Here is a 20,309-nt window from a genome sequence, read left to right on the forward strand (position 1 = left end):
CATGGGGTCAGAGATCCTCAACAGAATAGCTGCATCCCTTTACCATGCGCTAAATGCAGAAGCAGATGGCAGAAGGTCAACTCGTAGCCAAAATGAACCACAACATTACAAATCTCACAGGCTTAGACTTGCCCCAAGTGTTGGCTTTAATATTGCTTCTCTATAAATGGTACCCTCCAAACCATCGTACACATTAGCTCTCCTTTCAATTTGTTTCAGATTGTTTTTGTTACAGCAGGAAATATTGATGCAAGGCGTTAAATAATCAAAGGAAGATGACAATAATTTAAGGCACAGTTCAATTTTCACTTAAAGAGACCTCATAACTCTTTCCGTTGGTGCAATCTTTACAATACTATCGATCCATTTCATTTCTGTAGGGGAGTCGTCAACAGAAAACCCATTTATTGGGCTTTCAAAAGCAACAAATAACGGGACACAGAGCAAACAAATAATAATTCCATTTGTGATTGAAGTTCAAATAATAAAAAGTGCTTTGGAATTGCTGTTGTAACAAATACTTCCTGAGCCATTCTATTCTGCAGTTACAGTCAAACCCACCAACAATGAAGCCTCAAGATAGAAAAGGGTATTTTTAGAACCATCTGGTTTAAAAAAGGATAAATAATATAAAGCTCAAGTACAGTCTTCGTTGTCATTACACATACAGTGTTTTGTGGGCTTTTCCTCCTTGCTCAAACTGTCCCTGTAGTCTCACCTGCGTCTTATACATCTGTAAGAAAATGTGGCGATCAGTTTCAGGTGGAGAGTGACTAAGATGACATCCATTTTGATTTAACTGAAAACCTTGTGTGTGTGTGTTTCCTAGATGCTTGAAGTCATCAGTCAGCTGATAATTGACTACCCAGAAGTGAAACGCTGGGTGTTCAAAGTGGACAGCGACTTTGAGGGAAATGGCACAGCATTCTGTGACATCTCCGAGCACCTCAAATGCTACCCCTGGCTTCAGAGGGAGATTCGTCGATACGGCCCTGAGATATGGAAGTTGCAGTGGGCACAAGTAAGTCCACCAGTCATTTTCAGGTGTCTTTCATTTTTGAAGTTTACCCAGTACCTCCTGGAGTTCATATTTTATGTGCAATAGGAGAAGCTGAGCTACTTTGAAGGTGTCAACATAGCATCAGAAGGTAGAGGTACCTGGCACATTGCAGGTCTTAGGAGTTCCAAGGGGAGAGAGGCACCTATACTGTCCTGTATGAAATAGGGAACACTTGTTAAAAATTTGTTGCCAGTTAATTTGGGGGCATAGTTGCTTAGGACTTTAAAGGTAAAAGCTGGCATTGACAAGTTACTTTTTATCTTAGTAAAATCTTCACTGGGATCATCTCAGTGTAGTATGTATTGTAACATGCCTTTGGGACAGGATGGAGGAGAAATCTACATAAGACCAATCATTATTCGTTTTATCAAAGACACCCATGAGTTACCTTCCTTCCCATCTGTTCTCTTAACTGAAGCACCTTAACCCATTTTATATTCTCTTCATGAGAAAAGCATCCCATTCTAGCCATGAACCACAGTGTGCAGTCACTGCCGTACTTTCACATTCTCTTTCTTTGGATTAGTGGCTGTTGCTACATTCCAGATTGTCTCTGCAAAGCACATTTTCATTAGGCTTACCCCACCTTGTGTATATCTGGGGTGTTGCAGTGGTTTTCATACTCGTGGCTTCTTGAAACTAATCAGGCTTTAGAAGTTCTTTCTGTTCTGTGCTTTCTTGCCAAGCTTGGGCCAGAATAATCTCTTGCATATTCTCACATAAAACCACAAGAACATAACAGGAGTTTACTGGATCAGCCCAGTGGCCCATCTATTCCAGCACCTTGTTCGCATGGTGGCAAGCCAGAACTCTCCCTTTGTGCCATTTTTTATTTAGTCTGGGTGCACTCCTGGATCCAACACTGCTACTGGAGGCTCAAGTAGTCTCCGTGACAAGGGGTGCCTGTTTCCAGCTGTGGCTGGTTTGACAGCTCTGATTTCCTCTTGGACAGAGATGACTTGGCCACTGAGCTCCATGCTTTGATAACTTCTAGATTGGATTATTACAGTACGCTTGACATGGGGCTGCCATTGAAGATGATTCAGAAGCTTCAACATGTGCAAAATTCAGCAGCCAGATTACTGGCCAGGGTTCCATTTAGAGCTCATGTACTTCCTATTTTGAAACAGCTGCACTGGTTGCTAATTTAAGGGGCTCACATTGATGTTTACAGCCATGAACAACTTAGGCTCCAAATATCTAAAAGACCACCGCCTTCACTTCTTATGCTTTCAGGTGTTGAAATCAACAGAGAGGGCCCTCTTGGTGGTTCCATTGCCTTCAGAAGTTTGGGGAATTGTAGCCTAAAAGAGGGCCTTCTCTGTGGCAGTCCCTACATTATAGAGCTGTGTTCTCACAGAGGTGTGTCTAATGTTTTCATCACATAGTTCTGTAGTATGCTGAAGACAACACCTCTTTACCCTAGTCTTTGACAGGTTTTTGGGGGTTTTTTGTATTTCTTATGTTTGGGTTAATCAACCTGATGATCCTTTTGCTTAAAATTATTTGTGTTTTTTATAATTGTATACAAACTGTTTAGCTCCCTTTATTTACTTTTCTTTTTAAATGTTTTGCTGCAACCCACTTTGGGACTTTCTGGTGAAGGGCAGGTGAGAAATCTTACATGTTGGTGTAAGGAATTGCTTTGCTGAAAACTTATAGCCCCAAACTGAGAAGTCTGTAAACTAAAATCATCCAGTTAAAATCCATTTAGGAACAGAGATGAAAGAAAGGTTAAATAACTTGTTTCACCTTGATCTACAGGTCTCTGTGTATGATCAGATGCACTCACAGATCTTTTACAGGCTGTACAGGGGCCCCCATTCATTTCAGTGGGGCAATAATTTGCATCTTAGACTTCCAATTTGATTCCACCATTAGAATGAACGAGGGGTGATTATAGGTAGGGTTAAAACCAAGGTTCCATGCTCATAATCTATTGGGCTATGGTGCCAGACAGGTGATTGAGTTACTGCAACTATGATGTGGAGCACTTGAGAGCATGCACATAACGGAAGGTGAGAGGGGTGAGGGTGCCAAATAAATACTTAGGGCACCAAATTTTGTCCTCACTCAAGGCACCATATTACCAAAGTTACCCCTGCTGCTGGATCAGGCTAGTAGTCCATCTAGTTCTAAGAGTAGCCGCGTGGATGCCTGCAAGCAGGACCTTAGTGCAACAGTGTTATCCCCTCCTGTAGTTTCCAAAATTAGTATTCAGAAGCATACTTGTTGCAACCTATTCATTTTGGCACAACACCCCAGTGTGAAGACCCTCCACACATCACTTTTTATTGTGCATTTATGACGATTTGTACTCAGATGATGGTTTCAGAGCAATTATGCACGATCCTCAATAATGTTCATATCATCAAAAGTTTCAATGTGGTCATACTGCTTTATTTCCAAGCAATGTTGGTCTCCTGCTGAAATCCTATAACCTTTTTCTACCACAGTTTGTGGGGGGGGGGTTTTGGGGGGGGTTGTCCCACTTGTGTTGCTAGACACTGGCAGTGGAAGAGGAGTGGGGTGGGAGCGCACTGCCCCCAGCAGCATGAGCTCTCTGCCCCCTGGTGCCGATGAAGCTCTGCCACTGTTGCTAGAGTGCTGCCATCAGCAACAAATAATGCAATAACATTGGGGAGGCATTGTGGAGCAGCTAATAAAGCTGAATGGTGTGTAGATGATCTAGTACAGGCATCCTCAACCTACAACCTCAACCTGAGACTACAATTCCCATCATCCCTGACCACTGGTCCTGCTAGCTAGGGATCATGGGAGTTGTAGGCTAAAAACATCTGGAGGGCCGAGGTTGAGGAAGCTTGATCTAGTGCAAACACACCACAAATGCACTATTGTTGTGCATCAGTGCCGTGTTGCAGGATATGCCCGCACAAAAAAGAACAGTCTGGAGTGGGCCTGAGTGCCCTGTTATGCTGCATTTGACCCATTGGTGTTCTTCCCGTGAAGTGTCACAGTACACATATAATAGGGAGAAAGACTGCAAGCAATTTGATCAAACTCCTTAACAGCGTCTCCCCTCCCCGTTCCAAATAATATATCACCATTTCTCACCTTTTAGATCTCAGCCCTGGCTTTTCAACAGCACCAGTCTTTCATATTTAGAAACGAATTGCAGTCTCCATTGAATGTTTCCACTGAGTGCAGAGGATTAGAATCCTCCTTTGTTACTGAATGCTCTTGTAATGCTCCTGCATTTAGACATCAAAGCATTAGTTTATGAGCACAGGCATGCTTTAATGTCCTATTACAGTATGGAGACCTGCTTTCGATAATGAAGACATTGTGTCATCGACTTAAGCTGCCACGTTACCAAACATATGCTGGCAGGTTATTAAAAAATTCAGCTTTGTGATGAAAGACTATCCTGCAGGCTAGGAGTACATGGCAAAAGACTCTCCATTCCGGTAGAGTTATTAGAAACGAGAATATGACTCTAAGCACTAAATTATGTTAATACTTACAAATAGCATCATTTGCATAGCGGTTTATGATACGATCCCAAGGTTTTTCCTTCATTGGTATGTAGTAGGGCAACCGATTAAACATAATGTGGTTTACCGGAGTTTATACTGAGTGTCTATTCCATGTAAAAATGGAGTCCTAATTGTTGGATCCTCCAGACCAGAATGTTGACCATTCCATTCAGGACATACAGTCATCACAGTAATCTCCTCTGAAACTTTCTGTGAGTTCAAAAGAAATCCTGAGGATGTTAGTGGTTTAAGAGTTTATGTGGCAATTTGAATCATCTCCAGTCAAGTCAACACCCTCCCCAATGCTTGTGCCCTCAGATCACACACATAACCAACCATTCTAAAGACTTACATGTACACATCAATAATTTTCCTACCAACTACTGGTTGACTAACTTTTAGTTGAGCTATACATCTCCACCCCTTAAGTGGCATTAATGGGATTGCCCATCACAAAACACCTGGACACAAGGAAGGTCATCCCATTTCTTGAAAAAACAACACAAAGCTATAGTCTGTGGAAAGCTGTGCATCTTTTGTCACGGAAGATGTTTTGAGAAGAACTAGGAGCTGAAGCAACTGGCACCCCAACATCAAATGTTTTAAAGAAGCAGCGAGGTGTGTTCTATGGCCATCACTTCCATGCCCTGCTTGTGATGTTCCAAAGGGTCTATTGGACCATCTGCTTCTGGAAACAGAATGTTGACCAGATAGACCCTGGGCTCAGATCCAGCAAGACATTTCTTAAGTTTTTCTTTATGGTGTTGAAAGTGCTTGTTATTTCATTATCAGGACCTAGATCATTAAAATATGCCTTGCAAACCTTTGTTTGACCACTTTTCAGGAATATGGGAGTTTCAGTGCTTGCATTCAACTACTCCACCCCTCAAGGGTAAGTTCATTAATTTAAATGCAAGAAGCAAACAACTGTGTGGTCCTACCCAACTTCCTGTGCTAGGGGAAGGGCTGCAGCTCAGTGGTAGCGGTAGAGCATCTGCTTTGCATGCAGAAGGTTCCAGCTTCAATCCCCAGCATCTCCAGGTAGGACTGGGAGAGAATCCCTCTCTGAAATCCTGGCCAGCCACTTCAGGCCATTGTATAGAGTTCTGAGCTAGATGGACCAATGGTCTGACTCAGTGTAAGGCAGCTCGCCATGTTCCTCTTGAGTAGGACTGATAACAAATAAGGGTGGGCTCCATATGGGCACTGGACTTGTGTCCTCAGCCATGGTCTGATAGAAGGAATGGGGACAAGTGTGGCCAGCAAGGACTTTTCAGCAGGGCTTCCACATGAACCCATAAACCAGCATCAGGGAAAACTGACTTACATCCTCCCTCCATTTCATAAAGTTGGTTCCTGAATTGCGTGCGTATACCCAACCCCTGGCCAGGAATGGGCTCAGGGAAAGGGAAGGAATGTGTTTTGGATCCCACCCACCCAGAGGCAGCATTGTGGTTTATGTTTCTAGAGATGCTGCTGGTTTGTGACCCCCAGCTATCACAACAGAGTTTACGTAATAATTGTTACATAGGGAACACGGTCTTCCAGACCGATTATGATCTGAAATAAAAGAAACGCCATTTGCAGCAGCAGTATTTTGATAGCTCTTTCCGAATGTCATGTAGCTTAATAGTGGATGTTAAAATTATATTGGCTAGCAGAAGAGGTCTCCACTAGTCTCTAAACTATATAGCCATCGACGGGATATCAAGTTGTGTTTACCTATTACATCAGAGAACAAGCTGTGATGCTCTTGCTCAGTCGGTTATTATATTTAATGTGGCTACCAGTGTTTGGGTTTCAGGTGATTCCCTGATTCCTTAATTGTTGTGTCTTGTTATTTTATTATGTCCCTTGGTTAAATTCCTAGGACCTACAATAATCAGATATGCAAGCTGTTGGTTTGCATGTCCTATTGATTTAATATTCTTCTAATCAGTACATAAAGCTATGGGCCTGCGGTGTTAATTTTTCATATGCTTACAAAGCACCCTTTGATTTTCTGTCACGCGTTAATTACAGCGTTTTGCCATTAAATAGGAAGCTTTGTGTAAACTAATTACTAGGTAATCATTGTCTACCGCGAGCCGTGCTGTTTGGTACCTTTTATTTTATTCGGGGAAAATGCACGGATCTCGCAGTCTGGAACCACTATACCTTCCAGCCATTAGCTCTCACTAATTCATAGCATTATTGTGTTAAGATTGTAGGAGTTGTAATTGTTGTGGTATCAGTGCTGTTAATTACCGGAGTAAACAGTTGAAATGATGCCAAGGTCTATTGTACAAAGCAGAGAAAAGGAGGTTTAAATGTTACTTCTACCATCTGGGGACTGAAGTCTTTGCAAATGCTACAAAACAGCAGTGAGGCAATATCAGAGCTTCAAGCTTCAGGGTTTTAGGCCATATGGATTCAGAATATTTTGAATCAATTGAATTTAACTGCCAGTTTTTAGCAGTAACCGCGCAGAGATGAGGAGAATAAAGCAAGATCACGAAAGAAAATCTGGAATTTGTCAGTGTTATCACATGCCATAAAGTGCCTCTGTAGATTATATTAAAATGTTTATTCTGCTAAATTCAAAGAAGCAGAGGCAGGCTAAAAATGAATGCAGATTTCAACAGTGTATTGCTACAAAGGGTGATTTTTTTGTTTTATTTTGGGATTAGGCAGGGGTATTTGAAAGTCATCTATCTCAACAGTTAATACAACAGTAACAATGAACTCAATAACTAACAATTAACAGGGGGCTCCTGTGAATTTCCAAGGACTTAATTTTTATTCTATTTTAGCATTTGTAGACTTCCTCTCAGAAGTAAATAAAAAAACATAGAACATAACATCAGGGAATAAATTATTTAAAATTATCTTTTTGGTGCTGTTGTTCTTTTAAAAATGGAAGCATTTGGAAAATGTTCAATCCCAGCAGTCTGAAAGAAGATTTCATGTTTGTTCTTGATCCCACTTTGTACCTCAGTGGCAAGACAAGGGCAAAACCACACTTTGCATGGGTGCAACTGCACAAGACAATTGAAAATAAATAGGGAGGTGTGCAAGGGGTGTGCCCTTTGCACTCTGGCCTCCCTAGTTTCTGTTTGTTCAACAAATAAAAAAATCTTAAATTCTGCATTATTGTTTGGGGAAGGGAGTTTTTATAAAAAGAAATAAGTATGTATAGTGACATACTTATGTATGTATATTAAGAAGTGTTCCCTGTTTAAAGAAAAATGCCTATTACACATTATTAAAGAAATTAAATCTGACCAGCTCTATATCTAGGCATGGCATAATTTTAAGCACCTTGGCAAAATAAATTGGCCAGACCGATTGCTTTGCTAAAAACAAAAAGCAGCAACAATAGAATGAATGAATGAATGAATGAATGAATGAAATTGTATAAATATGTGATATTTCTTTTGTAAAGAAAGCAGTCCTGTGTGTGTTTCAGTATATTGCCTTTATTTAAAAACATTGGGTTGATCCCAATTTTTGTGTCATATATCCGTCCACCCACCCCCACCCCCCGAAAAGATCCCCTGCGGTCCCTATGTAGCTCTTTCATTGGGCTTGGATTTGGGGAGGGGGAAGGCATTCCCCCCCCCATTCTAGTTTGTTTGTTTTTATTGGCCTGTTAACAGATGTTGACGTGGTTCAGGGCACAAGGCAGCCATGTGCTTCTAAATGGAGAGATCTCTCCACAATGAAGCCTGGAGCTGCAGGGGGTTGTTTGGGGCTAGAACAATGTTCTCTAGGCTTTGTGTGTGTGGCCAAATTCAGAATGAAAAGGGATTGATTAATTGTACGTACTGAAATCCTTGGCGAGCACAGCGAGCCAGAAGAGAATAGCGTGACCCATGTGGTGTGGAGAAAACGGGAGCAGCAGTTTAAGTGGTGGAAAGTTGAAAGAGGGCTAACCTCCTTGTTCTAATAGTCGAGGCGAGTGGCTGCTTGGCGGTCCGCTGTTGAAGCGCAGCATATGTGCCTCCCTTTGACAAAGGCCCTCTTCAGCCCAAAGCAGCCCCTCGGCCTGTGCGTTGATCCAGAGCGACGGGCCGCGGTAATGAGGGACAGGCCTCTCAAGAAGCAGAGAGGAGATAATACCGCATAAGTGGAGAGTTCTGTGGAGTGTTCTCGCCATTCGACATAATGCAAGGCGCTACCCCGGCGAATCGCTTGCCATCCAGCTGAAATGGGCCATTAGGTATCGGGGAAAATTGTCTTTTGCTACTTTCAGCAGATGGAGCAAATATTTTACAAAGCCATTTTACATACAAAAACCATTTGCGTGACTTGGTAATGGCAGCTGTTTTACATGATGTTACCTTCCAAAAGAATGTCTCTCATGAAAGGCAAAATCGGGACTTTTTTAATTTTAAAATTTGCAGTTGCACACTCAAGCATTCAGCCCTAAAAGCGGCATTTGAATTCTAAGTAAGTGTGGCAGGCGATTGATCGCTTCCAAAAACATTTTCCAGCATTTTTGTTCTTTTCCGTAGATTGTAGCACCAGAGAGTAACACCCCCCCCCCAAGCAACGAAACAAATTCTAAAGTACTTGCAAACTGCTGGATGGTGTGTGCATGTGTGTGTGTAGCAGAAGGAACCCAACAGCGTTTCCATTTCAGTCTGCCTCACAATAAGCTTTTTCTTAAACCCAGTGGCTGAAACCATGAGAGACAACTTTTGACTGGGAAGTGGATTTTTCAGCTAAGTACTTTTTCAGTCCTTGGGGATCTGGGAAGAACTTTAAACAGTGGTAAGAGCACAGAAGTTGGGAAATGAATGCACCCATCTGAAAAAAAAAGTACAACCACCAGGATCGCTTTTCACTTTGTTCTCTCACTTTTCCCGTGAATAGTAGTGATGGAAAGAATACACAACATACACTTTGAAATGTGCACTTTTCCGAATTTTGCAGTGCAGTTCTCCTTCCAAATGATATGTTAGGGACAAATGTATGTGCATAAAAATGCATATATTAGTGAAAATAATATATTAAAAATGCATTACATTAGGGGAAAGTGCTTGCAAATAAAGCAAGCAAATATTTGAAAAGTAGGGGAAATGCTCACTTTAATGTTGACAAATTTTCATGAGGACTTTAAAAAAATCACAAACTTATGTGGAAATGGGGTGAACTGAACTTCACATAGGAAAAATGAGAAATCAAAATTGATAGATTCATCCATTCCTGAAGAAAAGTTAGGTTTTCCTTTCATTTTTGGTTCACCACATGTGCGTGACCTTAGGTTGGGTGGGAAATAGTGATTAGCTTAGAAACATAGAATCAATGAATTGTAGAGTTGGAAGGGATATCTAGTCCAACCCCTACAATGCAGGAATTTCATAGCAGACAGCCATCTAACCTCTGCTTAGAAACCTGCAAGGAAGAAAAGTCCACCATCTCTTGTGGAAGTCTGTTCCACTGTCAAACAGCTCTTACTTTCAGAAAGTTCTTTCTGATGTTTCGTCGGAGTCTCATTTCTTGTAACTTGAAGGCCTTGGTTTGGATCCTAGCCTCTGGGGCAGGAGAGAACAAGCTTACTCCCTCTTCAATGTGACAGCCATATATATATATATATATATATATATATATATATATATATATATGAAGAAGGCTATCATATCTCCTCCCGGATCTCCCTGGTCCAGTGCTCTTCAATAAACCAGTTAGTCTCATAGGATGTGACATCAGTATTGACACTGGGTACTGTAACTGTGAAGCAAAAACAACTTCAACAGCCATTATGCAATGCAAGGATCTGATTTTCACTCTTTCCCCAACCCCCTGATTAGAAGCAAATATATGCATTGGGATTCAGCCCAGAGTGACTAGAGGGAATGGCTTTATCTAGTGCACTGAAAATAAGACAGAAGCAACTTAATGGTACCTATTGATTTGTAGATAGAGCATCTTGCTAGCATTAATCAATGAAGAGAAAATTTATGTGGACCAAGCAATCCCCTCCCCCAATATGGGAAATCATTAGTTCTCACTAGTTCTTAAATTAGTTATACATGAAAGAAAAGCACAAGCCATTCATTCTTCCCTCTCTTGTCTATATGGTGCTTTTCAGCTGGTTCAGTGCTACTGCAACGGCATTGGAATCTATAACTTATTAGCAAATCCTCCCTCAGTGTATACAGATACCCTGCACCTTCTCTCTTTGCTAGAAGTTTGGAGCAAGCCAGTGGCTTTTAGGGGACTCTCCAGTATTAGTTGCCAGTAGTAGCTGTTGGCACTGGTGCCCTTATAGGCACCATCAGGCTTTCTGTACATGAAGAATGTAATGTAAGAATAATACCTTTCTCGGTTTTTTTTTTAAATCCAAATATACAGTATCTTCCAGAGCAAAGGTTGATGACACTCCCAAAGAATTCTAAAAAGTTGATTGGGCCAAACCTTCCCTTTCAAAAGCCATGCTGATTTTATCAACAAGGCTTGTTCTTCTATATATGTTTGTGTGTTTAACAGTGTTAGCGTAAATCATTCTTTCTACCAGTTTGTCTGGGATGAAGGATAGGCTCACATGTCTCTAATGTCTTGGAGTGCTTCTCCTGTAGTTGTTGCAGATGCTTTTTTTAAGGCTAGCTTCTGAAGCTCTCTCTGCTTTGCAGGCATTAGATATCTTAAGCAAGTGAGTTAAACCATATGCTTCGGGGAAAGGTAATTTGTTCCCAGGCTGAGACTCAAAGATGTTCATTTGTGTTCAGAATTCACAAACTGCCTTTTGGCAAACACAACAGAGCAGTTTTACTTTCTGGTGTGTTATTAAGTGAAGCCGTTGCCTCCACATACAGTGCATTTAAAACACAGCATTTAAAAACGAAGAGAAACCCTGTCTAGCAAGGAAAAGAAATGAGTGTGATGCTTCACTAGTCCATCCTGCAGTCCAGGGGAGCACGAACAGAGTCCCGGGATTGGTGTGCGAAGTGGGCAATTGGTCCTCTTTTGGAGCATGGGACATTTCCAATTTCAAGGGGTCATGAAGCAGAAGGAAAGAGGCCCAAGGGAAGCAAAGAAGTGATCATGATGCAGCTAGAGAAAAGCGACCTGGAGTTTTAACATACAGAGTCCCTAAGCTTGATGTGCTTGCTCAGCGCTCTGACTTTTTGACAGCCTTCCCCAATCTGACGCCTTCCTGATGTTTTGGACTACAACTCCCATCAGCTACAGCCGGCACAAAACATCTGGAAACATCTGGTTGGGGAAGGCTGTGAAATTAATATTGGGTTCTCTTTGCTTGCTTGCTTGCTTGCTTGCTTGCTTGCTTGCTTGCTTGTATGCAACATTGTGGGTGTTTGGTTCTATGGATGTTATATGGAGGAAGATGTTTCTACTGAGTTGCTGCTACAGATGTCAGAGAATACTGACAAAAACAGGAAAGGAAGTCAAAATTGTATTGGTTGATTTTTCGTTCGCCTGTGATCAGGAATGGAAATCAGTCAAGCGAATACCACCAGTATTTGTTTCCATTGTTGTGTTAAGTCCGCAAACAATACGTAATCAGTTGCTCATTTTTTATACTGTTTCGGTGTTTCCTTTACATTGAAATAAATATTAGTTACATAGTTACATAAGTTAAGTAACCTACACTACACAGCAGACAGAGGCAGTGTTGTATTTGGTAGGAACTGAACTGCAGCAGAATGGAAATGGCGTTGATGGTGGTGAATACAGATTGGAACAGAAATCTCTGCCTTCTTCCATCCCTAGATGCTGCTCATCTCGCACATTGCTGATCCCTTGAATCTCCTTCATGCACAGTGACTTAATATAATAGTTTTGCTACCTTACCCAAGGTCAAGGTGCTCTGAGATGACGGCAGTGGTATGCCCAGAAGGTTTAGCCAAATTGGTGAGGTCCAGCAGACAAGCCAGAGTAGATTGTTGCCAAATGGAGAGCCCTCATGAGCCCTCAGGAGAGAATGGGAACATGCATCTGAATAAGGAGCTAATGAATGGATATTATTATTATTATTATTATTATTATTATTATTATTATTATTTTAAGGATTATTAGAGTTACCATCACCCTGGTAGACAGATATTTGTAGCCTGCCATCTTCCCCATTTTGTTTATTTTGTTCAGTTTTCTGCTAAAAAGAAATGAAGAATAGAACCAGTGGTTAAAAAGAAAGTATCTTTGATGAGGAAATGTTCTCAGATGGATGAAAGAAGGATAAGGAAAAAGATAAAGGAAACATTTAAAAAAAGGCTTTCTGGCTGTGGTTAAACAGTAACCACACAGCCTGTTGGAGGCCTGGTTTTTAATCACCCCACAAGCAGTTTTCATTTCTGCAGTAAAATTGCTTGTGGTTCTATTTAATTTGTTTCTGCAGGAACCAGCTTTGGCGAAGATCTCCCAGGAGCTGCCGGGCCTTTTAGCACAGCACGCTCAGGCTGTCAATGAGAAACGATTTCCTACATGGGGAAAATTCCTCCAAACATTTGTGAGTCAAGGTAAATAAGACTGCTAAGTTCCTGCTAAGTGCTATGAGGGATAATTATATCACCGGTTACTTCATTCTCATTCATTTAGATATTTCTCTGCCCCTTTTCATTTCCCCATTGCAGTTTTAACTGTTGAAAAATAAGATGTAGGCAGCCATCTTTGATTCCGCCTAGTTGTAATGGGCTTGGCTTCCTTGCTGGAAACTGCTGAACTCTCCCCACACACAAACACTTTAGAAAACACATGGAAACAGACATATGGCTAGGAATTGCCTGGGTGGCAAAAGATGCTTCAGAAGAAGCTTTGAGAAGAAAGAAATCTCAAAGTACTACTGGCAACATTTTGTGGCTTCAAGTCACAGTGCTAGCTGTGGCATTAGTGTGTTCTGTGGCTTTTCTGAGGCTAGTGAGCTATTATTGCAATAAAAGAACCTCTAAATTCTGCACTGTAGAATTCTGCAATCTTCTGAAGACCTTATGTCAGCCAATTCATATTCTCCTTAGTCTTATTTCATTAGCAATACAGATTTGGTTAGTCAGAATCAAGTTGGGTCAAGAAGCTATGGAGATCATGGAAATCTCATTCCCTGACCGATGGGACTCCTGCTCAGCTCTTCCTTTTGGCTTACGAGATCTCAAACAACTTCTTCATGAACTTGAAGCAAAGTGTCTCAAGTTTTGTGCTGGCTCACATAATTATGGAAGCATAGCATATATAATGATATGGTTGCATTGTTATGCCATTCCTCTCTAGGGAGCTCAGCATTGCGGCTATGCCCATTCCATCTTTCCCCTGGGTAATCCTGATCTCATCTCTACTTCTACGTACACAAAATTATATCCCTCCAGTCCCAATAATGATTCTCTAACAACAAACATGCCCTTTCAGGTGGCATCCAAGGCTAGAAAATGGCTCTCCTTTTAACTATAAGCACAGAGAAAACTGAAAGTCACAGTTCCTAGCTGAAGTCAAGTTAATATTTCCATTGAACCAGGCAGGACCTTCCCTGATAAGCTGTTTATTTTTGGAAGGCAACAATCATTAAAGAGAAAATACTGGCAATACTGCATCCCAAAACAAGCATTTAATTTGTACGGGGTGGGGGCACTGCTTGATGGAATCCTGGCAACTTTTCTCTCTCTATCTAGGTGGCATCATAGAAGCCTTCCCGCCCTCAGACAGCATCACTAGCCTCAAAGTGGACATGCTAATAGAGCCAACTGGAGAGATCTCAATGGTTTCCTCTGGAGACCAGTTCCATGCAGATGGTCCCCTGCGCTCCACAGGAACCACCCTTCCCCAGTGTTCCGTTGAGCCGCGGGTCCTTAACGGGCTGTGTCTTCAGATTGGAGAGGCCTGTAGATCCAGAGGAGTGGTTGGATACTTCTCCATTGACTTTGTGACATTCATCCACCCTCAAACCATGGGGCAGCAGGTGAGTCTGCGAAGTGAAATCTTAAATCCTGTGACACGCTTGCAGATACTGTGAAATGTGATCACGATAAAAGGTGGAGCGGGGGTGGGGGGAGGGGGGAAGCACTCCGCTCTCCTCCTCTCACAGGCTAATAATTTCTATCCTTGGAAAACATGCTGTATTACAAAGACAGATTGGGTGGTTTGGCAAAATGGTGGTTTTCCAGAGGTTCCATTGGAATGGAGGAGGAAAAGATCAGGCCAGAAAGGTTGACACATTGGAATAATAATAATTATAATGATTTATTCTTTATACCCCGCCCGTCTGGCTGGGTTTCCCCAGCCACTCTGGGCGGCTCCCAACAAAACATTAAAAGTACAATAAAACATATAACATTAAAAAACTTCCCTAAACAGGTCTGCCTTCAGATGTCTTCTAAACGTCAGATAGTTGTTTATTTCCTTGACATCTGATGGGAGGGTGTTCCACAGGGCGGGCGTAATGTCACTTCTCGCAGGGAGGGAACTGCCGGAAGCCCTTTGGAGCTGGACCTCAGTGTTCGGGCTAAACGATGGGGGTGGAGATGCTCCTTCAGGTACACTGGGGTTGAGGCCATTTAGGGCCTTAAAGGTCAGCACCAACACTTTGCATTGTGCTTGAAACTGTATTGGGAACCAATGTACGAATCCAAGACAAGAGTGGCAACATGACATTTCGCTTGTACTCCCTCTTCTCTCTAGGGATGAGATTCACAACACATTACCTTGAAAACAGCAACCATTGTTTAAAAATCAAGTTTTTAGTCCTGCCTGGCTTAAGGATGGTCCCATCTGTCAGTTTTGGTTTCTCTCAGTTTCTCACTTTTTCACTCTTAAGTTCAGCTCTTCACATTATCACATCAGTTTGCAAATCCCCCCCTTTTTTTAAAGTCCTCATGAAAGTTCATCAGCATATTAGTCTGAATTTCTCCTAAATGTACAAATCATTGTACAGTATGTGAATTTGCCTAATACACACATTTTGCAAGTACTTTTTCCCCAATATGATGTACTATATACACACTTAACCTAGTATGTGTATTTTTGTACACATTACTTGATTGGAGAACTGCATTTGAAGGACAGTTGCATTTCAGCTCTCATGTTGTTTCAGGAAACGTGAATTAGGTAGATTTGCCTTTAAGTATGAACTGAATATAATTCCTCTCTCTACTCCCACCCCTACTGTGGCTGTGTGACCCAGAAGTTCACACCAGGAACTGGGAGATGTTGATACTGTGTAGGGGCTTGTTATACCAAATCTTTTAGGGGAGGTAAACCCTGAGTGCCCTTGGTTGACAGTGGCCCCAGCACAAGAACAAATTGACCTCTCTGTTGCTAATCTTTGAGGCAGAAATATTGTTTGATGATTGATTAATTGATTGATTGATTAGTGGCTTCTATACCACCTATCAAAGCAGTTTACAATCAAATGAACATTTAACAATAAAATATTTAAATATTTAAAGCCCTTAATATATTTGTATTTATTATCTGTTAAATTTGTTAGTCACTTTATCTTGCCCAAACCAACTTACAACCAAGCATATCCAATTGGTTTAAAAAAATACACAAACCCAGCATGACAGAATAGCCTGCTTGTAATTAATACAACTCAGTACCCAGGATCCTAAATTAACCCCCAAAGCCCAAAGTAAATAAATAAGTCTATAGATAAGCATAGATATGCATAGGGGCTAAAATAAAAACAAAAACATGTCCATTAGCTTTTTTTTAACGCAGAAAATGTGTAGTTGTCATCAATGATAAACATTTCTAATAGGCAAGAAACTGCGATATTTGGGTAAGCTTGCTCTACTCAGAAATGTAAGGGATTGATTCAGGCTTATCACCCACCTTCCTTAGTGATGGCAGTTCCACAGGAAGAATCTCACTCCTTTTTCATCACCAGAAAAAAACACCTTCCTGCTCTGTTATTATTCCCATCAGCTCCTGTTTCCTTTTCGTTTCCACTCAGTTGTTCTACCTTGCAATTTCCTGCATTTCCCAGCTTGTGCCACAACTTTAGCATTAGTTAAGCTGAGTCCCCCCCCCCCCAACTTAATTAGATATAGAGGCAATTAATGATGCCATCTGTCTTGTTGTGAGAGAGAGAGATTACACCAAAGATTGTGCTTCTGGAAGCATTATTTTTTTGGCAAACTAGAAATCCTATTAGAGTTGTTCGAACACTCTCACACTAATTTCCCAGTTCCCATTTTAGATCAGTAGCTCAAAGGCTCAAATAAATTCTCTGGAACTTACTGTACACTTAGGCATCCTTCCGGAGTTGTACTTTACAGAAAATAACCAATGATCTATGCTTGTTTTGCTAAATCTAAAAATTAAATATATCATTAAACATCTGTTGCCAGTACAGTCAAAGAGTAGTTAAATATCTTAAAATCACCAAAAAACCCTGTCATAGTGATATGAATCTTTTGCATAAACGCAGCTGTTTAGGCAACAGAAAGTGGCCAGATTTTTACTGGGTGCTCACAACTTTGAAATAAGAAAAAAAAATGGGTACCTGACATTTGGGCATAGGTGGCAAATACCTGCATCTGTCTGGCTTGATTGTGCAAGCAGTTGCTTGGGGAGGCAATATTATTAGGTACCACCAGTGAAGCAGCCATTGGCTGAATTCAGGAGGACCCCCAGGCATTTATGTGTCTCCTTAGCCAGTGAAGAGTGAAGGAGGTGAGCAGACTGAGAGGTCACCCCAGAGTCCAGGTGGCTCATGCAAGCAAGCCAAGCTACATGGAAAATAATCTTTACAACCTTCACCACCCAATGCCCAGTGGCATACAGGCAGCTTCATTATTTCCTGGAGCAATGCTGCCTAGGAACTGCTTCCTTTGACCTTCTTGGTGGGCTGCAGCAACTGCCCTACCCTGCCATCCTCAGGAGCTGGTCAAAAACCAGCCATATGAGGCTTGAAAGCTGCACCATCAGTTCAGGTGCAAGAGACCCTGGGCTTTGCATATCAGGTGCAAAGCAGCTGCTTAGGGTCTCACAATGTCTTGAAATGGCCCTGATTTGCAAATGGAGTGGTTAGAAAGAGAACAGGAGCCAATGAAAAAGACCCTAGTGACATCATGGAAATTTGGATCAAGTGGAATTGAAGGGTTTTTAGTACACCGGTTGCAAAGTTGCTGAAATAAGACACACACACACAAGCTTACTTTTTTTGCCTGGTTTCCACATTACTTTGAACAGTGTGCTGTTGCTTGCCTGCCCCCAAACCACTTAGAATAGGATGTTCCACTTGGCTGGGATGAATCCACTCAAGGGTGTCTAGAAATTGGGACTGTATTCCACATGAATTGACCCTTGGCCCAAACTGAATGTGTGCCCAGTAAAGTAGTTGTATGTCTGGGTTCGATGAGGGGTCAGGTTTCTGGGCCATAGTTTGCTGATTGTCAGCAATCTGCAGGTAGTAGCACATTCCCGGGTCAAGTTCTAGAAACATTGGGCAAAGGTCAGAAGGCAAGTACATTCCCAAAGGTTCCAAGTGAAAGCCAGATGATCCAAAGCAAGTCTTGTCCAAAAACATACAGAGGCAAACTCTTCTTCTCCAGTATGATGTGTTGATTAGAAGGCTGGGGCTTTGTAGGGCCTGATGGACAGGAATTGGTTCTTGGGGCCTAGATGTCACTTCTGCAGTACAGAGCTTAGCCTGTGAGGCTTTTGGTGAAACAAAACACAGGCAATGTAGGAGGAAAGGCATTTGAGCCTGACTGATCAGACCCAGCCATCACCTGTCATGGGTTGGCTGAGACAGAATAAGGAGGACCGCCCATGACACCACCTGACATGAGTGATTCTGATATATTATGCAATTGGTGCTGAAACATACTATGGGGGCATGTGAAAAGGTAATCAGGTCTCTTGGTGGCTTCATCTTATAGCCTTTAGGTTCCAAACACGTCCCAATCTCATAGTCGATCTTGTTGCTGCTTCTATGTAAATTGAGGCCTATGGGTTGTATTCAATGTTAGTTCTACTCAGAGTACCATAGTAATTTTAGTGTGCCTACTCTGAGTAGGACTTGGAGGGCGACATCCATATGTTTGCAGGAACCAAGCCATGTGTGTCTGGGTCTTCTGATAAGCTACGTATGCCCCAGTAGTCTCCGAAGAGCAACAGAACCTGTTCACCTTCAGCATCGTTCAGTGATGGACCATATTCCAAGCATACATTTAATATCCATTTTACAGAAGGGACCACACCATAGGCACTGGGCATTTCCTGAGGATTAACTGACCAGCTGGAAGAGTTATTATGGCCTAGATCAATGTGTTGTGTGTTCTCCTCTCCAGCAGTTAAAATCCGTTCTATTGATTTGTTAGAGCCCAAGGCTTATGTTGTTCATACATCAGGTAGAGAGCTGACTGGTTAATTTTCTTAGGTTTTGAGGAGAATTCCACTGTTGCAAAATTCATATTCAGATATACAATGTGTCTTGTCTCAAATGCTTGTCCTTGAGAAATTCCTCAAATACTGATGAGAAAATATTCTGGAATTTAGCCTCTAGGCAGGAATAGCACACCTACTTTGCAGTGGATGCCCAGGCGGGAACGTGTGAAAGTAAGAGAACCCGCTTTGCTGCCAGTTTCTTCCTGCTGGACTGAGTGGGTATCCAGATTTCAAAAGGGAAGGAGATTATGGGCAGGTTACAAAACAATAGTGGCACTTCACTTGAAATACAGTGCAGAAAACATGTTGCTGCTTGATTGCTGTGGTCACATTGATAGCCTTTCGATTAAACTGCTATAATGTGCTGTACGCGGAGCTACCCTTATGCCTGGTTCAGAAACTGCAGCTAGTACAAAATGCTGTTACTAGGTTGATTAGTGGGACACCCACCTGTACATATATTGCACTGATGTTGAAAGATCTGCACTAGCTGTCAGCTGCTGAGCCAAGTTCAAGGTTTTGTTGTTGACATTTAAAGGCCTAAACTAGGGATGCGGAACCTCGGACCAGAGGGCCAAATCCTGCCTTCCAGGCCTCACCATCTCACCTTTGAGATTCTCCCCAGACCTCATGCCTCATTGAAGGATAGGGAGGGGTGTGTGGAAGTGTCCGTAGGAACCAGCCTAGTACACAAAGGTAAAATGCATATTCATTGCTCTTCCCACTTTTGCCTCTGACCCTGCCCTGGTATGCGGCCCTTGGGAGGTTCCCTAGAAGGGAATGTGGCCCTCAGGCTGCAAAAAGGTTCCCCAGAAACAACTGGGGACTGGGATAACTAGCAGCCTCTCCCCCACCCCACACCCCGATACAGATCAAACCCACCGTTTAGATCTTCCCAGGAGACCCTGTTGGTTTATAGCATGGCCAGTGGATTATCACTTTATGATAATATGGAAGTGTGCCTTCCTATTGAAAGCACCCACCCTCTGGAGTGCCCTCCCTCGGGGAATTTGCGAGGAAGGGACAGCAGCCTCTTTTTAAAAATGTACTTCGCCAAGCTTTCCTGGACTCTTGATTCTTAACTGTTATTTTTTTGTTTTTGTTTGGTACAGTTCATGGTTTTGTTTGTAAGGCACACCTGTGCTTTGCTTTCATCTCATTTTTAGGAAATTTTATTGAACATCATGATATTTTAGAGCAAACTGCTTATAAATGTTCATTGAAGTGCTATGATTTTCTTTCAATAAATGGAAAGGCAATTCATCCCTTGTTTGTTTGGTGGTCATGGCAAGGAAAGGCTAGTTTGCAGAAAGCCAAAGGGGGCTTTGAGAAAATGCATAGGAAAACGTCTTATTGAAAGAAAACACTTTATTGGTCTGCCGGGTCAATATGGGCAAAAATAAAGAGGAGCCTGAGAGCTCTTGGTT

The 20,309-nt window shown here is 42.0% G+C and overlaps 1 protein-coding gene across 7 annotated transcripts in view; it reads left to right on the forward strand.

The window, feature by feature from the left end:
• The window catches only part of IQCH (IQ motif containing H), an 85,876-nt gene that overhangs the window by 42,578 nt on the left and 22,989 nt on the right, over positions 1–20,309 (forward strand). For all 7 annotated transcript variants that reach the window (XM_083586334.1, XM_083586333.1, XM_083586332.1 and 4 more), the window contains 3 exons: positions 830–1,021; positions 12,899–13,019; positions 14,160–14,446. In XM_083586334.1, coding sequence (XP_083442460.1) covers positions 830–1,021; positions 12,899–13,019; positions 14,160–14,446 — 600 coding nt within the window. The remainder of the gene's footprint in view (positions 1–829; positions 1,022–12,898; positions 13,020–14,159; positions 14,447–20,309) is intronic.

This window comes from Podarcis filfolensis (assembly GCF_964270895.1).
Source record: "Podarcis filfolensis genome assembly, chromosome: 14".
NCBI lineage: Eukaryota > Metazoa > Chordata > Lepidosauria > Squamata > Lacertidae > Podarcis > Podarcis filfolensis.